This window comes from Lynx rufus, unplaced genomic scaffold, assembly GCF_022079265.1.
Source record: "Lynx rufus isolate CCGP_SWC_20201006 ecotype Redwood Valley unplaced genomic scaffold, mLynRuf1.p SCAF_8, whole genome shotgun sequence".
Lineage (NCBI taxonomy): Eukaryota > Metazoa > Chordata > Mammalia > Carnivora > Felidae > Lynx > Lynx rufus.
Window position 1 is genome coordinate 61,343,380 of NW_025814896.1, and position 25,540 is coordinate 61,368,919.

Sequence of the window (25,540 nt, forward strand, 5' to 3'; positions counted from 1 at the left end):
TGCACATTAAGGCAAGATCATGTAAACTTCCTAAGGGGACATTCATATAAATGTAAAGATCCTGGGGTGGGGGGCAGTTAAAAAGGAGTTCAGCTCACAAAATTATTCACTTATAAAACTAATAAATTGTTTCAGCAAATGTTCAGAATATGTTAGACAGTACCCTGGTGATCTCTGATGTTGCATCCTTCTGCTGTTAGTTCTCATAAATATTCAGAAGGAGAGGAATGAAGATCCCTGAGCTGCTAATGTGATGTCACAGGATCCTGGAGATGATAGAGTTTGTGGTTGAGACTAAAGGAGGCATCAGAGAAGAGATAACGAAATGTTTCAAAGTGTTGTAAATTCTAACAATCCAGGAAACGTGGCAGAGTGGGACTCAGTGTTTCCACCACAGTTTGACATGTTTTTTTCACCCAGAGTTGTTAGCTCCTCCTGGCATCGGGCACTCCAGTGAGCACCAGGAGGCTGGCCCTCCTCTGTCCCTGGTGTGCATGTTCATGCTAAATGAAGCAGTTGAAGACTATTTGGAAAACAATAATGTGAGTTATCACATGGCCTTTACCTCACCAGGACTTTTTGCTTTTGGCTATGTATATTTAGATATTAAAACTTTTGTTTGTACAGTGGAATATTATTCAACAATTAAAGTAAGAATGCATACTAACACATGTATCATCAATGCAAAATTCAGAAGCAGTTCATGGAATGAAAGAAGCCAGACCAAAGAGTATATTCCACTCATGCAATACAGTATGTGTTATATGAATTCAAGATGATTCTACTGTATGTATGATTCCACTCATGCAATACAGTATGTGTTATATGAATTCAAGAATGGGCAAAACAACTGTGTGGTGATAAGAAATGAGTGGTTGCATCAAAAACAATAAACTAGGGGCACTTGGGCTTAGTTGGTTGAATGTCCAGCTCTTGATTTCAGCTCAGGTCATGATCCCAGGGTTGTGGGATTGAGCCTCACGTCAGGCTCCATGCTTGAGCATGGAGCTTGCTTAAGATTCTCTCCCTTCCTCGGCTCCTCTTCCTCCCTTGTACTCTTGTTCTCTCTCTCTACAATAAAAAGCATTAAAAAAACAATACTCTTTAGGAATAAATTTAACCAAGAAGGTGAAAGATCGGTTTAAAAAGAAAGAAAGAAAGAAACCTGGTTTCAAATGAGAGAATGATTGCTTGTGGTTTGATTCTGTGATCATGCTCTAGAGCTTTCTTGGCTCTCTTATGAAATGTCCAAAATAAACAAATCAGGATTGTTTTCAGGTGTGCAAAAATGGCACTCTGTAGTTCCTGTACTTCTGTGTGGTAAAAGAACTTTCCAGGAGTGCATAATTGACGCACAGACAGAAATATTGCTCTCTGCCCTTCTCTGGTACACACCTTGCACATGCTTCATAAGTACTCACATGTGTTCTTTCTGCACAGGGAAGAAAAAGTCCAAGTTCAAAACATTTAAGAAGTTCTTCGGGAAGAAGAAGAGAAAGGAATCACCATCTTCCACAGGAAATAGCACCTGGAAACAAAGTCAGGCGAAGAGTGAGGTCATTGCCATTGAGTCAGGGCCAGTGGGCTATGACTCAGAGGATGAGCTCGAGTAAGTTGCCTTGTCCATCCTTCAGGCACATGTGGCCCAATAAGCAGGGGTTGGGGGGAGCATAGGAGGACCCAAATACTCTGTCTCATGGTCTTGAAGATTGACTGGATTTGTGAGTATATTTCCTTCCAAGGGAATTCCACTGGAAGCTCTTCCAAGGAGGTTGTATTTTCTGTCTTTTCTTACATAGGGATGGAGAAAGTTAGGGGAAAACATGAACAGGTACCTGCTATGTCCCAGGTGCTGTATTTATTAGAAGTCTGCAACCACTATGGGATAGGAGGTCAGATCTGCCACTTTATAAATGAGCAAACCAAGCTTTAGAGACATTTTGGAGAACTTGCCCATTGTCCTGCAACTGAAAGTGGCAAGATTAGGATATACACCATTATTTTATTTGACCTAAAAATTCTCCATTAGAAGGAGAGAGGGGCGGAGGGAAGGTTTCTTGCTGTTCAGTCTTAGAAAAATCATCCAAAAGTATTGTTAGATATAACAGAACCAATAAGTATGAAAATTTGGGGAAATCTAGTGAAGAAATCCTTATTTTTAGAATGTGTACTTCATCAAAATATAGTTATAATACACATGCTTCCAGCAGTTATTTCTGTGAATAAAAGGGGGAAAATTTGTTGCTATGCAAACTTTAAAAAATTTTTTTATTTAAATCCAAGTTAGTTAACATATGGTATAATAATGGTTTCAGGAGCAGAATTTAGTGATTCATCACTTACATATAACAACACCCAATGCTCATGCCAACAAGTGTCCTCCTTTAGATCCATCCCCATTTAGCACCCCCCACCTATCTCCCCTCCAGCAACCCTCAGTTTATTCTCTGTATTTAAGAGTCTTTTATGGTTTGCCTCCCTCTCTGTTTTTATCTTATTTTTCCTTCCCTTCCCCTATGTTCATCTGTTGTGTTTCTTAAATTCCACATACGAGTGAAGTCATATGATATTTGTCTTTCTCCTACTGACTTATTTTGTTTAGCATAATACACTCTTAAGAGTTCCTTGCCTGTTTTTAGAGGAGTAGAAATTACACTGACCACTTGGTGGCACCAAATGACTGAAGAGGAAAGATTCAAGGTTTTTCTTTCAGGGTTTTTGTTTTCGTTTCTGTTTTTCCTGGTGCTAGCAAGGAGCAGGGTGGACCCACATAGCAATCTATGAAGAGTACCAAGGAAGGGCTGTACACACATTTTATTAGGCAGGGTGCTCTATATCCTTGGGCCGCGAGATGTTGTCATGATCATATTGCTAATTATTAAATGTCTTCACTGGGCCAGCCCCAGGGAAATTATAATACTTTCCCCACCCACACCCTGTCTCTTTACCAGAACACACAGTGGCTGCTCCATCCAGGGAACAGGAACACAGCAGAGAGGCGAGCATGGTGTGTGCATGTGTGCATACGTGTGTGTGTGTTTGTGTGAGAAATGACCTGTCCACTTGTGTGTCTCCTCTTTGTCACTGGAGCCCATGGAAAATGGGGACAGTTTCCCTTCTATCTTTATGTTCCCACCAGGGGCCAGGTCCTCAATTACTGGTCAGAGTTCACTGGAGTGATGCTAGGATAGGAGGCTTAGGGGTGGGGTCTGATGAATCCCGGGAAGTACAGTGTTTTTAGAGAACAGCACAGAGGATGAGACAAGATCTGTTTTCCCACCAACTTCATTGAAAAATAATAGATGTATAACATTGTGGAAGTTTAAGGTGGATAATGTGTTGATTTAATATACAAGCATATTAAAAAATGACTACCACCGTAGAGCTAATACCTGCATCACATCACTTAGTTACTACTTATTTATTGAGGTGGGAACATCTAAGATCTACTCTCTTAATAATTTCAAGTATATAATACAATAGTATTATCTATAACTGTACTATACAAACTGTGCTGTAGATCTCCCTAACTTCTTTGTCTTATAACTGGAAGTGTGTACCATTTCCCCCAGCCTACAGCCCCTGGTAACCACCATCCACTATGTGTTCTTATGAGTCTGACTTTTTTAGATTTTACATAAGTGAGATCATACAGTATTTGTCTTTTTCTGTCTTGCTTGTTTCACTTAGCATAATGCCCTCAGTGTTCATCATGTTGTCACAAACCACAAGATGTCCTTCTTCCTCGTGACTAACTAATATCCCAGGTACATATATGTAGACACACACATGCAAACTACATCTTCTTTCTCCATTCATCTGTTAATGGACACGTGGGTTGTTTCCATATTTTTGCTATTGTGAATAATGCTGCAGTGAACATAGGAATGCAGATATCTCTTCAAGATCCTATTTTCATTTCCTTTGGGTAATACCCAGCAGTGGACTTGCTGGATCCTGTGGTAGTTCTATTTGTAATTTTTTGAGGGGCCTCCATGCTGTTCTCCATGGTGACTGCACCAACTTCTATTCCCGCCAACAGTGTAGATGGGTTCCCTTTTCTCCACATTCTTGCCAACATTTATCTCTTATCATTTTGGTGATGGCCATTCTAATGGGCCTGATATTTGCATTTCCTCAATGACTAGTGATGTTGGGCATCTTTTCATGCGTCTGTTGGCCATTTATATGTCTTCTTTGGAAAAATATCTGTTTGACTCCTCTTGGGTAAACAATTAAATCCTCTTGAATTGGATTGTTGTTGGTTTTTCTTGCTATTGAGTTGTATGAGCTCTTTTTATATTTTGGATATTAATCTCTTATCAGATATATTATTTGTAAATATTTTCTCCCATTCTGTAGGTTGTCTTTTCATTTTGTTGATAGTTTCCTTTGCTGTGCAGAAACTTTTAAATTTGACGTAGTCTCACTTGTTTATTTTTGCTTTTGTTGCCTTTGCTTTTGGTGTCAAATTCAAGAAGTTATTGCCAACACCAATGTCAAGGTCACTTACTATCTATGTGGTAACTCTTCTAGGAGTTTTATGATTTCATGTCTTATGTGCAAGTCTTTAATCCATTTTTATTTTTTTATGGGGTAGAATGAAAAAATACTGAAACTGAAATTGCATGTTCAATTTCATTCTTTTGCTTGTGGCTATCCAGTTTTCCCAGCACCATTTATTGAAAAGACTATCCTTTTTTCATTGTATATTCTTGGCTGCTTTGTTATAAATTAATTGACTATGTAAGGGACAAAATCTTAGGGGCAGTCTTTAGCCCCTTTGAGAGTCTGTGTGTGTGCCTTCTAGACTCTACAGCAATTTCTCATCCATCACCATGGGCAAAAGAGTTCCATTTGCCAACATACATTAATGCTGGCAAACCACATGGGACCCTGTGGTTTCAAAACGCTGACACCCATTTATTGTGTCTGTGTTGTTAAGCTTTCTAAGCCTCTTAATCTGTAATGATTTTCCCTCTTCCTCCCCCGCCACCCTGCTTTGTTTCATGTCATTGATCTGATGGAGAAGCAGGGTAATTTTCTCTGGCCAATATCCCACATTCTGGATTTGCTTTCTCTTGGTATGATTGAACTCATTTTTATAGTCTCTGAATCTCTTGCAAAATGTTAGATGGATCTAGATATTTAATTAGATTTAGGTTCAAGGTGGTACTGGATACTTACTGTCACATCACCTCATGAGGCACATACTCTCCGGTTGCCCCACTTCTCATGACACTAAGACTGAGCAGTGGGTTCAGGGGGTCTCTCTCAGTGTGATAGCTCTACAAACCTTCATATAGTGATTTTAACACCTGCTTATGGTCATTGCCTAGATCCATTCTTTTATTGCACAATGGTGTTTTTTCTAATCCTGTCATGCATTCTGCATGTATTAGCTGGAATTTTTTTCATGAAGGAGACCTTTCCTTCATAAATTCCTTGGTTTCTCTGACATGCAGTTTTTCCAGGAAAGGCAGAATAAAGCCTTGTTCTCCTTTTACCAATCTACCTTCAGAGTATTGACCTGGTACCCGAGCTGGTACCCTAACTTCCAACACTGACCAATGAGTTTTGTTTTTTATCTTTTCTGTTTTTTTTTTTACATCATTGTGAGTGCATGGATTTTTATATATTTGATTTGCTTTAAACCATGACAGTCTTTATTCATTTTTATGCTCATAGTGTCTCATCTTGCACTTTGGAAGTCACTTCAAATTAGTTCCTGGGTTTTTTTGACATGACCCCATTTGTCTTTGAATCTCCCCTGCTTTCCTGTACAATGAGAAATCCCAGGTTTATTTTGTGCGTTTCCTATCCTAGACCTAGTATCAGACATCTCTTCACATGGTCCTGGTTCTTTTTGGTGTGAAATGGTCTTTAGAGACCATTCTGGCTGCTAGGGGTGATGATTGCTAGTTGGCTGTCATTGCTTCTAGACTTCTTCAGTAGGTATATTAGGAAATATGTTTGAAGAGAAAAATAAATCACTAACTCACTGGTATTTCCAGTTCAAGTTTAATAAGACAAAATTTTTACTTTGATTATTTGAATTCACTATTTTCTATACTAGGAATCTTGGTTCCTAGTGATATTAACAAAATTGTTCATTTTCTTTATTGTACAGTATACTAATAATAATTTCATTACCCCGCTTTAGGTTATAGGTTAGAGTATAGGTTACACTCTATAAGGATTGTCCTCTACTCTTTTTAAAAATCAATATTACTGGGACGCCTAGGTGGCTCAGTCAGTTGGATGATTGACTCTAGATTTTGGCTCAGATCATGATCCCACAGTTTGTGGGTTAGGGCCCCTGTGTCAGGCTCTGCAGTGCAGAGCTTGCTTGGGATTCTCTGTCTCCCAATCTCTCTGCTCTCTCTCTCTGTCTCAAAACCAAATAAATAAATAAACTTTAAAAATGTTTTTAAAAATCAATATTGCTACCAATAAAACTGAGTACAATTTCTTATTTTTGATTTTTGTTTTTGTTTTTTTGTTGTTGTTGTTCTTGGAATTTATCCTATTATGAACGTAGAGTCAAAAGCCACTTGGATGTTGAATTAAAATCACTTAAACTCATTCTTTTCTCTGTACAGTTATGCCAACAATGTGATATAAAATTAGTCTTCTTTGTTTCCGTTTGTTTTCTAGTTTTAGAGATTATCTTATTTCCCTTTTTGTTTGATTTTGTCTTTTAACTACACAAAATGTTTACATAGTTTCAAAGACAAAATTGTAAATGTACAAGTAAGTACCTGGGAACCCTGTCTCCCAATCTTGTTTTGTCCTTCCCCCTAAAGATAACTATTTTTATTCATTTATTACTTATCTCTCTATTTTTATTTCTTAAAATATGCACAAACAACACATCTATTCACATATGTTCACCTATAGTCATACACCCCTTCCCCACATAGAGCTGACATGTTGTTCTGCACTCTGCTGTATTTTTCACTTAGTGCAGTCTGGTGCTGCCTGTGTACAGAGCTCCCCCTTACCTACTTGGTCAGCTGCAAAGTTTCCATGGTTTATACAGATACCTACTGAAGGTCATTGGGTTGATGATAGTCTTTTGCTTCTATAAATGTAGCAAATGGCCTTGAACATATGACATTTTGTGTTTTTGCCAGTGTATCGTTGAAAAGGCAGAGGCCTTTTCATGCTGTCTCAACTCCTACTTACATCCCCAGAGTGGAGGTGTTCAGGCAGTGGTTATGACTCCAGTGGGCGTGGCCATGGGCTACCCTACTGTAGGAAGGAAACCCAGGTGTGCCTGTGATCTTTGTGACAAGAGCTGCCATTGGCAGGAAGGGCCCATCTAGTTCTTTCACTTGGCCTGGTGCCTTCCGAGAAGTGTAAGGACACATCCTTCTGGGAGCCATAGGTTCCCCACTTGCAGACTCACAACTGTGGGCTAGAAAGAAGTTGGAAAGCATCATTAACCAACACAATGTGATCTGCAGTGGAGCAGGACCACCCCTAAGAGTGCTGAATGCCTCACAGAGGACAGGATGCCTGGGGCAGCCTGGAGGTGGGGGAGTGTGGAGCACAAGATGGCCAGTGCCTGTAGGGGCGGGGCTTCCTTCCTTCATCATCAGATCTCAATCATCTCCTTCCATCTATTGTTCAGGCAGTCACTGCCAGTAGGAAAATCTGACAACCAACTCTCACATCCTCTTAGGACATTTTGTGAAATGAGTCCTTTGGGTTCAGTTCTGAATTGGAGTCTTGAGCTCAGAGCTGTGGCAGAGGCTGAGATGATGATGACAGAAATGCCCACCATCTGTATTCCAGGACCTAGGCACACAGGCTGGATTGCACAGATCATATCAGGTAATGAAAAGAGGGCATGGCTTAGCAGATTTGCAATTCCATTTCAAACCCAGCCTGTGGATGTGTGTTTTGGACCACCTTGCAAGGATGCCTCCGTCAGACAGGCCCTCAGCCTGCTGTGCAAAAACAGCCTCTGGCCCACTGAGGGGCTGCATGTTGGCCCACAAGGAATGATTTCATCTTCCCTGGACATCCATGCCAGTCTTCTGTGCAACCCCCCAGCCAGCCGAGGAGCCCTGCCAACCCTTCCTTTCTACAGGCTTGCTGTCATGGACCTCATACCTCGTCAGACCCTGGTTTTCCCATTAATGAAAAGAATTCACACAGTCTTCAGATCTGTTAGGAAAATTCCTATCTCTGCAATGCTCTTAATAGTTGACTGTGGTATTTGACAGGGTTGGGATAAACTGGAGTCAGAAGCCGTTAAAAAAGAAATGTAACCGAAGGCTTATTGTATGATGTGCCGTTAGCCCCAACCCCTTTGTTCATCCTGAGCACCCCGAGGGAGAGATGGAGGAGAACATAGTTTCACAGTGCCTCTTTTATCCTAGGGAGTCGAGGGGTGCGCTGGGCAGCCGGGCCCTGTCACATGACAGTATTTTCATTCCTGAGTCTGGACAGGATCCTACTCGACCTGTGCGGGTGTTTTCCCAAGAAAATGTATGTGACCGGATTAAAGCCCTACAGGTAAAGTTTTCCTTGGCAGTGACACTTGGTATGTATGTCAAAGATGTATCAATAAGTTTTAAAATTATTTCTGCTTGGTTTATTTAACGTATCTTAAAGTATATTTGCATTCCAGACACACCAAGTTAATTACAATTGGATCTTGATTCATGCCTAGTTATAAGCACTCATTTTGAAGATGAGAGCAAGAGAGCTAGTAGCAGACACTCTTGTGCTTCCATCTGCTACACCAGGCTACACCAGGCAGAGGTGTTGAAAGTACCTCCTGAAGGAATGAATTGGAGCAAGAAGATTTGTTGATAAAAAGTTGCTGATGGAAATAAGAGCAAATGTTCTTTATTCCAATCTAGTTAAAAATACAGTGTAATGTGAAAATGGGGCCACCCCCTCCTCCAGGGGGTCTTCCTGCCAAGCGAGGAGATGACACCGGCATGAGTTCTGAGGATGATGGTCTGCCCAGGAGCCCCCCAGAGATGTCCCTGCATGACATTGGTCCCGGCACAACCATAAAGGCAAGTGACAGCCTGAACCACCTCACAGCTTTGTCTGCACCCACTGCAGAGGACAGTCGGGAACTCTGGTGGCCCCTGTTAAGATTCCCATGGGTGGGTGTGGCTGTGGTCCATGCAGCTAGGAGGTGTTCCAGACCCAAACAGTGGGAGCTCACCGTCAGTCCTTGGACTGTATTTGTTTTCATTCTTTGAGCAGAAATTCCTGTTTTGTCAGGAGATATAGCGTTGGTAACATTTTTCATCATGGTTACAGGTCAGATACAATCAACCCTTTACCTGGTTTTTCCTGTCTGGGCAGATGACCGGACTGGGCATCCCATCTCCAAACAAGGGAAATACCTTTGTATCTGTTTTCTGTTGTCATGACATTTGGCTGGAGGGAGAAAGGAGTGGTGAACACACATGACTTCATCTAGACTCTCAGATCTGAGTTTAGGACCATGAGATCTTGTTGATCTAGGGTTAGACTGTGAGGTGTGATGTAGGTAAACAGGGAAGCAGGGAAAGTTTGACAAGCAGGAGGGGTGTTTATGACCTCAGTAGGGCAGGGGAGTTGATCATGGACAACACCCTTCCCCATTAGAAAACAGGTAGAAAACTTCTGTATAAGCTACCCTGCTCATGGTGCCACCATTTTAAGCCCATACAATGTGCTTGTACATAAATGATCATTTTTCCCTTTAGACAAGACTTGCTGAGGGCTGGATAGAATTGGAGTTCTATGTGTAATGCTGACACTTGAAAAACAAATTAAGGCCAGAGTCCATGTTTTATAGCCACCCACCTGCCCTGTGCATTCTTGGAGCTACACTTGTGCCCTGGTCAAAAGCTGTTCCCAGTAAATCTCAGGGTTTCCTTGTGAACCATCATCTTGCAGATTCTGTGCTGATCTGAAATACACTCAGTGGTCATTTCAATTTGGACATCCAGAAGCCCCCCTCCAAAAACAAGGGAAAGAATATTTACCTAATTTATGTGTAGTTGTGGGTTCCCAGAGCATCACTGATGAAAGGCAGAGGAAGGACTGTGGTATAGCTGAATGTAAGTAAGCCCCAGGGCTGGGGGTTTACTCAGGGCTGGCTAGAGAATTCTTCTCTCTGGAATTCTGCTCTAGGGTGAACCTGTCCCTGCTTTCTCCATGAGCAGAGTCTGAGGACAGTGAGCTACCCACACCTGCTCTCCCATGTCGAAGAGAAGGAAGAGAAGACAAGGAAGATGATTTGGCCTATTTCCTGGACTTTGAGCCAACCCTGTACCCCTTAATACCTTAAAATACTGGAAGGGAAGGTTTGACAGGCTATTGCTGCCTGTGGTGACACGTGAAAGACCCATGTTTGTACTCTGAGATGTGCAGCTTCAGGGTCCCCAGCCTCAGGACCAGATGTGACTTTGTATGTTTTAGGGCCATGTGTTGGGGAGATGACCCTCACGAGCCATAGTTGACTGACTTGCCCTCACTCCATCCCACAGTTCTCTGGCTCTCACAGCACCATGGTTCTCTGCATTGAACTGGGAAAGTACAGAATAACAGGTAGTTTCTAATTCCATTCATTAGGGCATGAGCCCTACTCCAAACCTGCAAAGCACCATGATACACAAATTCTATCTTTAGTTGCCTGGGAGCCACTCACACTGGACAGGGCTATGGCCTCATCCTTCTCAGTGTCCCTCCTATGGTGGTTATGTTACTGACAAAACAGTGCTCTGAGTATGAACAAGCCACTAGCTTCACAGGAACCTAAAATTGGAAGCTTTAAGACTTAAAAAATATATATAATCTTTATTATCAAGATTTTGAAGACACGGTGATCATATTTTATGCCCTAAAAGTTTTTTGGGCACAATGGACTGACTGAGATGGGGAAACAATGCAGCCTTTAAAGTGTTTTTACATAACACATGGTATTTGATATAATGGTACCTTAAATCCCACCAGGATGGGATTGTGAGCTGTTTAATTTTTTTCCTGTTGACGACTCCTTACACAAGCCCACATGCCTGACAGAAAAACTTAAAGATTATTTTGATACAAGGTTTCCAGGAACAAGTATTTCATGATAAGACCTGATGAGTGATATTTCCTGATGGATGAGTTTTTCAGGAAATGCATGGAATTATTTTTAAAATCTCATTGCCACATTAGGTAACAACTGGTGAAACGTGGTGATTTTTATGGTAAAATTACATCAAACTAGCCATCTGCTAAGTATCCTACCATTAAGTAGGAAACACTGGGTAGAGGGTGGCAAGCTGGCAAGTTGTCTTTATCCTGGGGGATGAAGGAAGGTAACATGGAGAGACAGCATGTCTCTGGTGGAAACACACACACTGCTGTGCTACCAATGGGCAGGTTCTGTCACCTGTAGGAATCTGTGTCCTCAGAGGGTTTTGGAGAGGATTTCGTGAGATCAGGTAGGTCAGTGCCTCCCCTTCCCTCACCAGGAAAGGCCAGCTGGAGTGCAAAGCCAGCAGGCCTCTCCTGCCCAGAAAGGTCCCACTGGCTCTACTTCGCGTCTGTGGCCTGTTCCTGCGTGCGCCTCCCTCAGCCCACTCCTCAGTGGCTGAGCACCCCCCTTCTCTCTCTCTCTCTTTTTTTTTTTTTTGATAGCTACTATTTGTTGGACAAGTACCATGTGCCAGGACTGAAATTTCTGTTTTCCATGTGTAACAATAGTCTTGTAAGGAAGGTGTTACTGACTAATTTAACAGGTGAGGTAATTGTGAACCCCTCTCTTTGAGGACAAACACTGTAAAGCAGCTGTCACTCAGGTTCACCCCCAAAAAAGCCTCTGAACTCCAGGCCATTTTCCCATGTGAGTCACATTCCTCCAACGAAGGGCCTCCTGTTAGACTTTTTAAATCATTCACTTCCAGAATCATCCAGAAGCACAGATTTCAGGTCAAACTGGGCAACTGGGGCAAGCAATGCAAGTGTGAATGCTTCCGGCCCACAGACAAAAATCCAGGTCAGCTTTCCCAGCCTGTACTGTACCCACAGACCTTACCCCAAGTCGCATAGTTGCTTCTCTGATCAAACACTGGACTCACCGTTCTCCTCAGTCATGAAGGTGTTGGTCTTTTCAGGCCCTAAGAACTCTCCGAATGACAGCAAAGACTGAGAAGTGAGAGTTCAGTGCCCTAGTAGGAAGACCAACCATGACAGCCAGTGCAGGGATTTTGTGGGGACAGAGGTCATTGTGGTCAGAGTTTCTAGGAAGTTAAGCTCCTTGCCAGGATCTGCCTCCCCCACCCACTGTCACCCATGCAGGGGCCAGAGTGGGTTTGAACCCAGGACCGTCTGCTCAAACAGTGCAAAGCTAGTGGACGGGAGGCAGGGAAGGTTTTTCCTTTGGGTTAATGGGATGTGTGTGTGGCAGGGGCGTTGACCACATCTCATGTCCTCACAGAAGATGTCATCATTCTCACCTGAGAGTCACTGCATTTGCAAAGCAGCTCATCTTGCCTGGTCTCTTGAGTCAGAAAAAAACAACAGTCAGAAAAACACAAAAACAAGAGCCAAAATTTTACCAAGTGTATATACATTGTTCCTCTAGACAAGGGTGAAAATGAAGAAGCCTTCTCTATGTTCTTTGGAATGTACCCATTCTACCAGTGACCCTGAGGGAGGACTGCCTGGGAGAGGTGTCATCTGCCCAATCTTAGGTGACTTCCTGAGTCATCAGCTACAGCAGTGGAAGCCAAAGCCACAGGCACAGAGGAAGCCGGGAGCCCTGTGGTTTATTTTTTTAAATAATTTTTCTTGCTTTATTCCCGTAAGAACACAAGTCGCTGAAACAAGAGAACTAAAATAGATTAGGTCCATTTATAACGCTTTCCCCTTCATTTTAGTAATTGTCTTCTCCTAATTGGCAGGAATAAACTTAATACTTGCAGGAGAAAATACAACTTTCTGTTAACAGGGAAAATACGTTTCTCTGAGGAAGTTCCCTTGCAGGACAATCCCTGCCTCAGCTTGTCTCTCTAATAGTGACACACGTCTGGTGCCCCCCTAGTTTAGCAGGGGCTACTGGAGCCTGCTCTGTCCAGGGCTCCAGGGCTGTGGAAGAGCTGAGCAGGATGTACCCAGACCCCTGTGAGTCCACTTGCTGCCCACATCTTGTTTGCTGCCTCCCCTGAGGAGACCATTTTCATGGGGGCTTACTAAATCATTGTGAGGTGCATAAAATTATGGTCTTAAGTTAAAATGTGTGTTCCAAAGAACACGCAGCACCCATTAGGATGGCTACTATCAAAGAAACAGAAAATAACAAGTGTTGGAAAGGATGTGGAGAAATTGAAGCCCCTGTACACTGGTGGGAATGCAAACTGGTACAGCCACTGTAGAAAACAGCATGGAGGTTCTTCAAAAAATGAAAAATAAAGCTACTCTGTGATCTAGTAGTTCCACTTCTGGGTAGAAACCTGAAAGAATTGAAAGCTAGTTCTTGAAGAGGTATTTCTACACACATGTTCACAGAAGCATTATTCGCAACAGCTATAATGTGTAAGCAGCCCAGGTGTCCATTGATGGATGAATGGATACACAAAATGTGGTATTTCCATACACTGGAATATCATTCAGCTTTGTAAGGGTAGGAAAGCCTGACACATCCTATTACATGGATGGACATTAAGGACATTATGCAAAGTGAAATAAGCCAGACAAAAAAAGCAAATACGGTATGATTCCACTCAGTGTGAGGTAGCTAGACTAGTCAAGTTCATAGAGACAGAAAGTAGAGTGGTGGTGGCCAGGAGTTGACAGTGGGAGATGGTGAATTGTTGTTGAGTGGGTGCAGTTTCAGTTTTACAAGAGTAAAAGCTCTGGAGATGGTTGCACAGCAACATGAGTATACTTAATGCCACTGAACTGTGTGGTTAGAAGTGGTTACAATAGTAAATGTTGTGTGTATAACATATAAAATTTGGCAAATAAAAAACATTGGGGGGAAAATGTAAACTTGACCCTAATACTGAGCACCACAGTAGAACAGAAGTAGGTGGTAGATTTGTAACTGAAGCCCAGCACCTCCCGGATTCTCTCCCTGCTCCTCGCTCATCTGGGCTGTGTTTGCTCAGGGGTGCACAGTGGGTACCCCCCCCCACACACACACACTATTTCATGCTGACAAATGTCTTTGTGGCAGAACCCACTTAGACCTCACTCAGTCATGGAGTTTGCCAAGTTCAGTGGGCAGGTAACAGCGTGTTGCACTCATCCTTCCACATGACTCCCCAAATCCCCTTCCTCTCTGACAACACTTTTGCCCTTGCCTGACTTAGTGCCTCCCTGCTGAGGTATAAACTAGTAAAATATTTGTAACTACAGATGGAAACTTACAGCCCTATGTCTCCAAGAGGACACATGAAGATACAGGAACCTTCTAGAATGAGTGAAATGCAGCTGCCGTGATGGGGTGCTGAGTGGTGGGCTTGGCACATCTTTTGCCCCAGCCTGTAAAATCACACCTTTGGGCCACCCTCTCAGGACCAAGGCTGCTCTTAGAGAAATCGGGTCGGTCTGTTTCACCAGAGAAAGAGGCTCTTGTCTGAATCACAGATACCTGCTTAGGAAGGTGAAGGCAGAGTTATCTCATCAAGGGTGCCTAGGACATAGGTTCTCTGCACGGCCTTGGAAATGAGTAAGTTGTTAGGGGTTGGCCCAACTTTTAAAGCTGCCAGCTTTTCTAAGGAACACTTTTCCAAGGGGGTGTCCTGGAACCCTCCCTGTTGAGAGCCAGATTTTAAATCTGTCCTTCCATGTAAAGCCCAGAGACGGTATGAGAAGACTGAGCACCATACAAGAAGGGAGTTGATGTGCTGGTGGGACCATTTCATACTGCGAAGTTAATGCTTGGTGTGTTTACGTCTTCTCCCATGAAGGTCTCTTTAGTATCCTCATCCCGGCCACAGTCTCCAGACCAGCTCTCCTCCAGGCACGTGAGCGATGCCAGTGTCTCCCCCCGCACCTCCGACAGCAGCGTGGCACCCGTGGCTGATTTTGATTACCCTCCAGAATTTTCCTCCTGCCTGGACAATTCTGCAGCTAAGCACAAGCTCCTGGTTAAGCCCCGCAACCAGCGGTCCAGCAAAATGAGGCGGCTGTCTTCGGTAATTGGGCTTTTTCTTACAGGCAGACTTGCCCCCCACTCCCACCCACCCCCGCCTCTCTCCCCTCAGGGTCACGTGCCCCTTCCGAGAAACCCCATGGTCAGTAGGACCATCTCCAGGAGCTAGAGTTGCTCATCTTTTTCAATATACGTCAGATATGTCTCTTCCTTGCATAAACATGCCATCTGTTCTTTGGTTCTGCAGCACCTCCTGTGAAAGCTGCTACATGCTGTGGGTCCCTTGCCTTCCAACAGCACTGAGTGTAAGGTCCACACTCCAGGCCTGGCATGACCATGCCCTGCCTGCCTCTGAGACCTACTCTTACTCTCTGCCTCACTCACTCAACACGATTTGGCCTGTCTCTGGCCTCAGGCCTTGGTCTCTTGCTTGAGACATTCTTCTCCTGGCTGGCTCCTTAGCCTTGGAGTCTCAGCTCAGAGGGGCTCACTTGACCATCTTATGGAAAGCAGCCCTCCCTTCCCACCAGTGTGTTCACTTTCTTTATAGCACAGGCCACACACATAAGTGACCTTTATAATTGTGTATGCTCACTTGTTTATTGCCAGTCTTCTTGAGACCTTGTCCCAGCCCTACATCCCACCCCTAGAGCAATGCTAACCACACAGCTGGCATTCAGGGCACATTTGTTGAATGGATGAACAAATGAAGACATGAACCAATGACAGATAAGCTGACACACTAGCACAGACTTCTGCCTTGGACAAGGACCTACTTATTAGCATGGGGACTGTGCCCCTGTGAGGACAGATCCCTCTTTGGTCACACTGCCTGTGTAGCTGTCAGCTTGTAGTTCTGGGTGTCAAGAACTCATTTGTGGAGTGTTTTGTCTTCATAGTACCCATAGGTTAGAGGTCCACATAGGATTGTAGACTTCTCCACTGCCTGATGCCCACAGTATTCCAGCCCTGGAGGAGCTGAGGGCAGGTGTGGGGCCAGACTGGCCACAGAGAATGAGAGTGCTGAGAAAGAGATGTTCACAGACCAACATTCTCTCCCTCCTTCCTTGGAGACAGTATTGTGGGGGTATTGATGAAGTGCCCAGGATGAGCTAGGTGCTCAGCTAGGGATGGTGGGCTGGGACTTCTCAGGATTCCGGGGACTCCCTGGAAACAGTGGGGTTTCCTTTGGGTGTGTGGAAGGTAGGTGCTTTTTAAACTCAGGCCAGCAGGGTTGACTTTAGAGGGGACTAAGGCTGAAGAAAGAAGTCAGCTATGGTTACCCTCAGGCCAATATGCCCTTGTGCAAGCTGGACACTTGTATAAGTGCTTGCACATCCAGTGCATTTACAGGCTTGGTGCTGTGGGACTTGGCAAGGACCAGGAACTCGAACCTGCCTATACTCATACTGAGTGGGACCACAGGGCAGGGACAGAGCCAGCTCCCTCTGTCCTCAAGTCTAGGGTTTATTCCCATGGGGATGTCTTTTGCTTTGGCAAGGGTACGTGTAACCAGCCACAGCCTGCTCAGGACTTTGTAGCAGAGAGAAGCCGCACTCATACTCCAGATGGGGGAAATACAACTTCCTGCCTTACTGTCCTCTGGACAAAGCTGTACCTCTCATTCTTTCTTTACATTTGAACTTGACTTAGCTCTTGAACCCCATTTTTTAGAGTAACAGAAATTCTCATTTAGTCAGTCCAGTAAACATTTCTTGATTTAAATTCTGTCATTTACATATCTTCCTTCTTTGCTTCCCCTTCTTGGTAGGGAGCAGGCACGGATACCTTAAGTTTTTGACTGGGCAGAGGTATCTGGCCAGTGGTCACCAGAGTCACTGTTGGGTCCTAAGGCAGGGCCTCTCTCCTTCGAGCATTCATAGCCCCCTTTGCCCTTCGGTCATGAGGTCCCTCCTCCCAACCATGAGGACTTTCCTGGTACCCTGGCCCCTCTTGGGTATGTGAGGCTGCTGTTAGGGCCCAGGAGAGGAGGGGAGAGGAGGCAGCAGCAGCAAGGGGGGTGGGTCTATGCATCCTTCCTGATGATCCCAGGACCAAGCTGACGATCCCAGACCAACTCAGAAGCCACTTTGTTCCCTCGAGAAACTCTGTTCAGTGTCCGAGTCCATGTTCCACACTACCTTTGTTCTGCCTGGCCCTCCACCCTTATCTCCTTGTAGCTGCCAGTGGCCCAGGGTGGGATGCTCCCAGCCAGGCCTGCTTCTCAGCTTTATGCTCATTTAGTGAGGCTTATGATAGTTTTAAAGCGTGACCCACATCCTAAACAGGTTTCAACATCAGTGATTTCCTGTAGTAGCAAAAGGCCCCTGACACCTATTGAAACTGTGGCTTTTGAAAATTCTTCTGTAGATTTCTTTGCACATCTTCCTCTTTTCAAATCCATGGGAATAGAATTGTGCATCTTGGCAAGAGTTCACTTAGGCGTTGTCAGAGACATCCCACTTATCCTGTGTTCTGTTAGCAAGCAGATGCTGGTGGAAATGTTAAAATAACACAGCAAACAAAAACTAAAACCTACTGCAAACACTCCCTGAGCGTTTCTTAACATCAAGGAAAGGAGGTCTGATGTCCTGAACTTTTTAAAAAGATTGACCTCAGGGCACCTGGGTGGTTCAGTCGGTTAAGCATCTGACTTCAGCTCAGGTCATGATCTTGCGGTTCGTGGGTTTAAGCCCCGCGTAGGGCTCTGTGCTGACAGCACAGAACTTGGAGCCTGTTTCGGATTCTGTCTCTCTCTCTCTCTGCATCTCCCCCACTTACTCTCTCTCTCTCTCTCTTTCAAAAACAAAAACATTAAAAAAAAATTCTTATAAAAAGATTGACCTCACACCCTCAACCTTTTGGTCATTTTTTCATGCTTTTGAATGATTCATTGCTACTTTGATCTCCTTTCCTTCCTAAGAGAGCAGCAACTGACTTTGGGTACAGTAAGGAGGAAGTTGGACTAAATTTAAATTCCAGAGACTTCAAAAAATACAAGGCAGTGTTTGATTGTCATACCGGTAGGGCTCGGGGAGAGGAGGAGCACCATAAGCTGCAGGCAATAGGCAAGACTTCCTGTTGGAGTAGAATCTCAGACTGTTCTTGGGGGTTACTGGTAGAACACCTGGAGATGTGGGGAAAGAGCAGCTGGCCAGTCACTCAGGCCCAGAGTCAGGCACATTCACTAGTGGGGGCATGGCTTGACCTGAGCAGGGACTAGGAGAAATAATTTAAGACCAGAGAATATAAGACTTTTGACTTAACTGAAAAGTTTGGACTTTATCCTATCAGCTATGCTTTTGGACTTTATCTTGTAAGCTGTGGTTTGCCTTTGACTGTGTTTGATGTGATATGAAATTACCCTTTAGGCAAACCAGTTTGCCCTCACCTTGGGGCCCATCTTTGGAGAGAGAGAGAGAGAGAGAGAGAGAGAGAGCGCACTGAGATGGAAAACTAGCTCTCAGGCAGCACAGGGTCATGGAGAGAGCACCAGCTTTTCACCTGAGCTAATAAGCTCAGCCTTAACCAAAGTATGGCCCTCTCTGAGCTCCCAGTACTACAAGTGCAAAGAGGAAATAATTCTTCCTTGCTGGGATGAATCAAGAGTAAATGAAATAATAGGTGTGGAGTGTAAAGCATGGCAGACACCCAGCTGATTTGATCCCCTTCCCTTTGCTCTGTAGAGCAGTGTTTGTGGCTCAGCCACTAGAACCTTAAGCACCATGTACCTAGAGGGCATAGCTGCCATTGTTCTGCTGAAAGCTGAACTTGTAAGGCAAGATTCCAAACAGACCAATATGGGAGTTATTAAGAGACACCCTACCCTGTGTCAGTGCCTGCTTAGGTGCCAGCTTTAGAGACACACTGTTTCCTCTTATACAAAATGGGAATGTCATAGGCATTTGACATATTTGACATGATGATGCTGTCTTTGTCCTTTTTATCTCTGCCAGCGAGCACAGTCTGAATCCCTGAGTGATCTGACGTGCACCCCAGAGGAAGAGGAATATGATGATAAGTCCTTACCCAAAGTCAGCACAGAAGAGAACCCCAATTCTGCACAGCAGGATGTGGGACTGGACAGAAGCCCTGAGCCTGGAGGACTAGCCACCATGCTGCAATCTGGGGGGCCACGGGCTAGGCGGGCACGCCTGCAGCACTGCCCTGCACTCAGTGCCAGCGCCGAGGAGGAGAGCTTCCTTGGGGATAACACCTCAAGCCGCCCAGCCACCCCCGAGGTCATTGAGTCCGAGTCGGGCCCGGTCCCCTGCGCTGAGTCCCCATCTCTGCCAGAAGGTTCCCCGCATCACCACCATAATCCTGACAGCGAAATCCAGAGGGAGGAGCCGTCCCTGGAAAGCACAAGTCCCCCAGCCAGGGAAACAGCTGATGAGGTGATTTGTGCTTCTGGAGACATCGAGATTCGATTATCCCCCTCCATCCCCGAGGGGGACACGACGCCTCCCGAGACTGACCCTGCCATCACCTCGGAGACACCCCCTGGTCTAGATGGACCAGACCAAAGTGTCCAGAAGGAGGTGGAGCTGACGCTGGAAGCACCCGAGCCCGAGGGAGCAGGGAAGGGATCTCCAGAGGCCCCTGCCCCAAGCCCCTCGGCTCCCAAGAGCTGCTTGAAGCACAAGGCCCCGGCGGTGAGCGAGAGCCCCGGCGCGCCGGCCGCCTGCGAGCCGCCTGCGGAGGAGCCCGCTCCCGGTCCCCTGGACGGAGAGGCCGAGCAGCCCCGGGCCGAGCCCGCAGAGCCCCCACAGGGGGAACCGGAGAGGCCGGCGCCCGAGCGGAAGGTGGAGCGGGCAGGCAGCGAGCTGCGGGCCGTGAAGTTCTCCGTGTCGTCGGGCCGGGCGTGGCCGCGCTCGGGCAGCACCCGCCTGTTGGAGCACGCGGGCCCCGCGGGCGCCTTGCCGGTGCGCCTGCCGCTTCTGAGGAGCAGCCTGGCCTGGAGGAGCGAGGCGGCGCTCGACGACCTGCGGGCGCCCCCCGAGCCCCACGGCGGCGGCGGCTCTCGGGACTCGGGGGACGCGGCGGCCGGGCCGGGCCGGAGCCCCCGGGACGCCCCGGGAGACCCCTGCCCGGCGGCTCGCGAGCCGACATCGGGGGAGGACAGAGGCCCCTTTGCCGTCAAGCTGCGCTCCACGTCTCTGTCCTTCAAGCACAGAGAGGCGTCCTCTGCCGAAGCAAGAGGGATAAAAAGATACAGCGCTGAAATCCGGTTAGAAAGAGGGGGGCTGGCTTTGCTCCCCAAAGACGAGAAATGTCAGGTCGCAAAGGCCTCCTCCCCTCGAGGGGCACGGTCCCCGCACGAGCAGGGAAAGGGGAAGGCTCGGCCTTCGGAGCCGCTCAGCTCCAAGCCGCCCCTGCCCCGGAAGCCGCAGCTGCAGAGCCGCCCCCTCCCGTCCCCGGACGCGGGCCCCGGGGAGCTGGTCAAGGCCGCGCTGCCCCAGGACCGAAGACGGGAGACCCGGTCGGCAGAGACGCGGTCGCCGCACAGGGCAGCTGGTAAGAGCTCGCGCCGCCTGGTGGGGAAGGGGCAGGACCGTGGGCAAGTGGGGCGTCCGCAGAGTATGCAAGATCTAAGGGCGAAAACGTCGGAATCCCTCTCGTACCACTAACACGGTTCATCCAGAGTTATGAATAGAGACCAGAGAAGGGGGAAACAGAGCAGGATTTTGTGGAAGTTCGGAGAAGTAAGGGAAATGTAAAAACCCATCTTGCAGCATATTCCCAGAGAGGAGATGGGCTGCTCAGGGGATCATTCAAATGCTTCTATCATTTCTTAAGATCGGAAGCTCAGTGAGTTCTAGAATCTTGGGATATGTGTACTCTGGTAGAAGGAGGTACTCCTGGGGCCTACAGCACTTCTTGGTTATACATGAAGCATCTGGCTCCTCTGTCATTTAGTATCCTTCTGACCTTCCCCCCACCCCACTCCCCAAGAAAGAATTTTTTCCTGTTTAATAATCAGGCTCATGTGGCCCAGCCTCATGCGGGAAGCATCCCATTTATTGGAGTCACGAGCCTTTTATGTAAAAGGAGAGCCCCTCCGGGTGGGCGTTAACTTCCTGTCCCAGAAAGGAGGTGGTGTGAAGATTGGGGCTGAATGGAAGAATCTTCTAAAGCAACTGCCCTTTAAAATGAGCAGAGGCAAAATAGATGACCTTTCTATGTCTTTGACATTTGTCACTTTTTATTTATAGTGTTTCAGATGAAACATATCTGTTGGAAATGGGTATTTGTGGTAGAGCTAAATCATCTTTCATTGCTGGGTTCTTTTATTAATGGAAATCAGTGTGCCAGAAACGAAACTACACGGACCAGTCGTGTGTGCATGTGATGAGGGCCCTAAAGAGAAATTTTCCATGGCAAATTTTATTTGAAAAAAACCCAAAACTTTCAGGATGTTTTTAAGTGGCTATTCTAAGTCCAGGACTCCACTTTAGTGCTGCATTGTGGACAGAGAGGAAATAGGACGCAGTTGTTCTCCTAGGGACCCCACACCCTAAAAGGAAGGTGAAGTGCACACGTAAGAAAAAATTAGCTCACAGAAAGCAATGTAAAGACAGTTTTCAAAGAAACTCTTATCTTTTCTGCTTTCATCCTAGGAAGTGAAAGTGTGTGTGTGTGTGTGTGTGTGTGTGTGTGTGTGTGTAGTGCTTTAAGTTCTTAAGGTGACAGTTCCAGGGAGTAGTGCCAGGAGAACCCCCTGAAGGAGCCCACATGCATGGCCTTCCTGATCCAAGGCCCCTTGGCTCAGCTGTAATTTTTTGCTGCTGCTACTGTCGCTACATTAGGCTAATTAGCAAGGGAGCTCTGGGAGAGGTTCAAGCTGTAGCTGATGATCCACTCTGCAGATTTCCAGCCAGGTTATTGAAGCTATTGTAGAGTGCTTCAAAAACCCATTGAAATATCAAGGGAGGAGGGGGTTTTCTCTGTGCAGATAAAACCCTGACATCAGCACCATCCACCTTCATGGCCTGGAATTGAAAATGTCTCCCAAGGGCTTGCTGACTGAATGGAACTTAAACACAGGATACTTGGGTTCATGGTCAGAGCTGGAAAAGAAGCTTCAGAGGGCAATGCTTGACATATTAATAATTTAAAACTTCCTCAGCCTAAGCTGTGAGAGTTTAGGCTTGTTTATTGTCAGATGACTGGACTGGTCTATAAGGACCTTATTTTTTTTCTTTAATTTATAAAATACGGTATTTATTACAGCTTTACTTAAAAGTATAGTATAAAAGAATTGTCCACTTGTTAACATTCTCTAAGTGACAGAAATAGCCAATCCAGTTGAATTCCAAGGTGAAAGAATCTAGGTTACTTTAGGGCAGGGGTAGTGATTTTCATTTCAGTGCAGAGAGAGGAAGGGAAGAATTACCCTCATTCTGCTTGAAACCATCTCTCTCAAAGTGTGGGTGGTATTTGAAGGGCGAGTGTCAGGTTGGGTTTTGGCTGCTGCCTGGGACCTTGGGGTCTAGGGCCTGCCTCATGCAGACCAGAACAGAATCACAGGGTCTGTGTTGTCAAATCCCATTAGTGAAAGCAGCTTCTATCTTCCCCAGACACTGGATCTGCTTGTGGTTTAATTCATTCTTATTACTTCTACTGCCATCCTCACTGCTCCCAAAATATAACCACTGGAAGCAATTAAATTCATATAAGACATACATATAATAACAGTTTTAATATCAGTATTATTCAGTTTTCCAGAAAGGCCTAATTACTGCTGTTTATTATCTTGTGGTGGCAGGCACTTTACCCAGAGCTCCCAGATGGGCTGCCACCCCTGTACGCCTTCCAGGGGCGCACACACCAGAGAGTTAGGTCACCAAGGTGTCCCAGATGGGTGCACAATCCTACCTTCAGGACTCAAGCACTTTGTCCCCCGCACTCTGCTTATTCTTCCTCCTCTCGTCCACATTCCCACCTTCCTTCTCTGAAGGCATGAAAGAATCCTTCCGTGGGGGAGGCAGGGAGGATGCCCCAGCTGTTGCAGTAAACAGAGGAGCCCAGCTTTGCCAAGTGGGCTGGACCTCACAGGGCCATGTTGGGGTGGTTCTGCAATCCCAGTACCGTATGTGCTCATTAGTGCAAACAAGACCATTAATAGGAGGTTAACGGCCTGGGGTTACCAGCCTTGTTCACTTGTGCAGGACATTACCCATCCTCCTGGTAAGCCAGTCCATCCCAGAGTCTAAATGACAGGTCAGGAAAAAAGAGATTCTTGTGTGAGAAAATGGTAAAACGTAGGAAGTATATAGAAAAAAGCCACCACTTAGGAGTCTGCTTTCTAGATGTTATCCCTGTTGTCCTTTCCTTCTAGTCATTCTTCTCTGTGCGTGTGTAATTTTTGTTTCATTTGGTTGTGGTCACATGTTGGGTATTTTGGAGAATAGTTGGACAAATTGCCATTGTCACCCAGGAGCCTCATTTGACAATGAGCCTCAGCCTTCTGTCTAAGCTCATTCCCTCCAGACTGGGCGGGTGATACAGTAGCACACGCAGACCTCTGAACCTCTTTCTCTAGACTCTGGTACTCACTCATTCATGCATTCATTCTTGCAAGAAATATTGCATATATTTCTGTGATACACACAGCACTGTGCTGGCCCCCAAAAGGCCATCAGGAAAAGCATGAGGACCTCGCCCTCAAGGAGCTTACCAGTCTAAAGGGCCAGGTGGCAGCTGGATGCCACAGGGGAGTGTAGATAGATGCCCATCTTGTCTTTGGGTGTCAGAGGCATTTTCTGGAGGAAAGGAATTCAAAGAGACTGTCACCTACTCTATGACAGTTACTTTAGTTGTATTCAAGTTCATTTGAGTAGAACATAAGGAGTCTTGTTTTGGTATCATGCTAAAAAATATGCAGTTGATCACTGAACAGTGCAGGGGTTACAGGGCCCAACCCCCTGTGCAGCCAAAAAATCCACCTGTAATCCCCAAAATTTAACTACTAATAGCCTACTGTTGACCTTTTATCGATAACACAGTTAACATATATTTTGTACGTTATGTGTCTTATATAGTGAATTTTTACTATTAAGTAAGCTAGCTAAAAGAAAATGTTATTAAGAAAATCATAAGGAAGAGGAAATACGTTTATAGCACTATATGGTATTTAGAAAAATTCTCATATATATGGACCTTGGCACTTCATACCTGTGTTGTTCAAGGGTCAATTGTGTTTATATATCTTGAATTCTTAAAAAAAGAAAAGAAAAGAAAAGTCTGTTCACATCTCCTCCTCTTTTCGGCCTATCCTTCCTTTGACAGTCCCTTCCTGACCAAGTATGGTCAACATCCTGGGCCTCCATTTCTCCACCTTTCCTGTGCTTCTCCAACTGCATATATTTTCTCTTCCTTGGCTGCCTCTCAGTGCACCAAACTCTCCTCAGTGCCCCCAGACAGAAAACATCTCATATTCCCACCTGTTTCTCAAGTTCTCTCTTCCTTTGACTCCTTCAGCCACAGCAAGCAGCACTTAACCGTCTGTGGGCATCCCTGTCTTGACATCTCAACATTCATAATTATCCATACCTCCACCAACCTCAATCACTTTCCTTTTCAGTTACCTCATCTATCCAGATAAGCTAAAGAACTCAGAGTTATCAAAAAGATTTTAACATGGAAAAAACACTGAAAAGTCTAAAAATTATAAAGAAAAATCACTTTGTAATCCTACTTCTTTAAAATTCTGTAAAAAGGGACTTACATTTCTGACCAAGGTGGAGCAAACACACACCACCCTATGTCTCCCACTGATAAAATTTAAAAGCCTTGACAAAATGCATGAAGTGAATGTCAGAGAATTCTGAAAGGTAGGTAGGAGCTGGTGGGCTGGGCAGAGAGATCAGGACTCTGAAGACCTGCCTGCCTTGCCTCCATGGTACCAACAACCTCTGCAGACCCCCGCTCTTGTGACTCTCCAGCCCTGCTCCTCCTGCTCCCCAACACCACCAGCACCAGCCCTGTAGGGCAGTTTGTTGGACAGTCCTGGCCCTACTCCATGTGAGCACCAGCAGCTAAGCAGCAAGCCCCTCCATGTGGTGGCACAGCCTGCAGGCTGGAGCCCTTTGGGTTCTCTCATCACTGCGCCAGGCAAATGCCAGCAGCAAACTGGAACTTCTTGTCCTGGTGGCTGTGGCAATGGCATCTTTTAGGGCAAAGCTCTTTTAATCCTTCCAGACCTACTCAGATGAGCACCACCTCCATCCATAGCAGCATGTGGGGTTCAGAGCCCTTTGACTCTCTGGGCAGCACGCCAGCAGAGATCTAGTAGTGAAGCCACAGCTCCTCACAGCAGCGGCCACAGTGACAGGTTGTGCTTGTGGTGGTCCTGCAGATTTCTTTCTCTTGCCCCCTGCCCTGCGGGGTGCTGGTCACTGGAGCACACAGCAGCACAGAGGGTAAACCCTG

The 25,540-nt window shown here is 45.7% G+C and overlaps 1 protein-coding gene across 1 annotated transcript in view; it reads left to right on the forward strand.

Annotated features, from left to right (window-relative positions):
• Positions 1-25,540, forward strand: part of CRACDL (CRACD like) — a 137,943-nt gene that overhangs the window by 89,408 nt on the left and 22,995 nt on the right. The window contains exons 3-7 of the mRNA XM_047068873.1: positions 1,441-1,609; positions 8,391-8,526; positions 8,877-9,042; positions 14,959-15,149; positions 19,063-20,623. Of these exons, the coding sequence (XP_046924829.1) occupies positions 1,441-1,609; positions 8,391-8,526; positions 8,877-9,042; positions 14,959-15,149; positions 19,063-20,623 (2,223 nt within the window). The remainder of the gene's footprint in view (positions 1-1,440; positions 1,610-8,390; positions 8,527-8,876; positions 9,043-14,958; positions 15,150-19,062; positions 20,624-25,540) is intronic.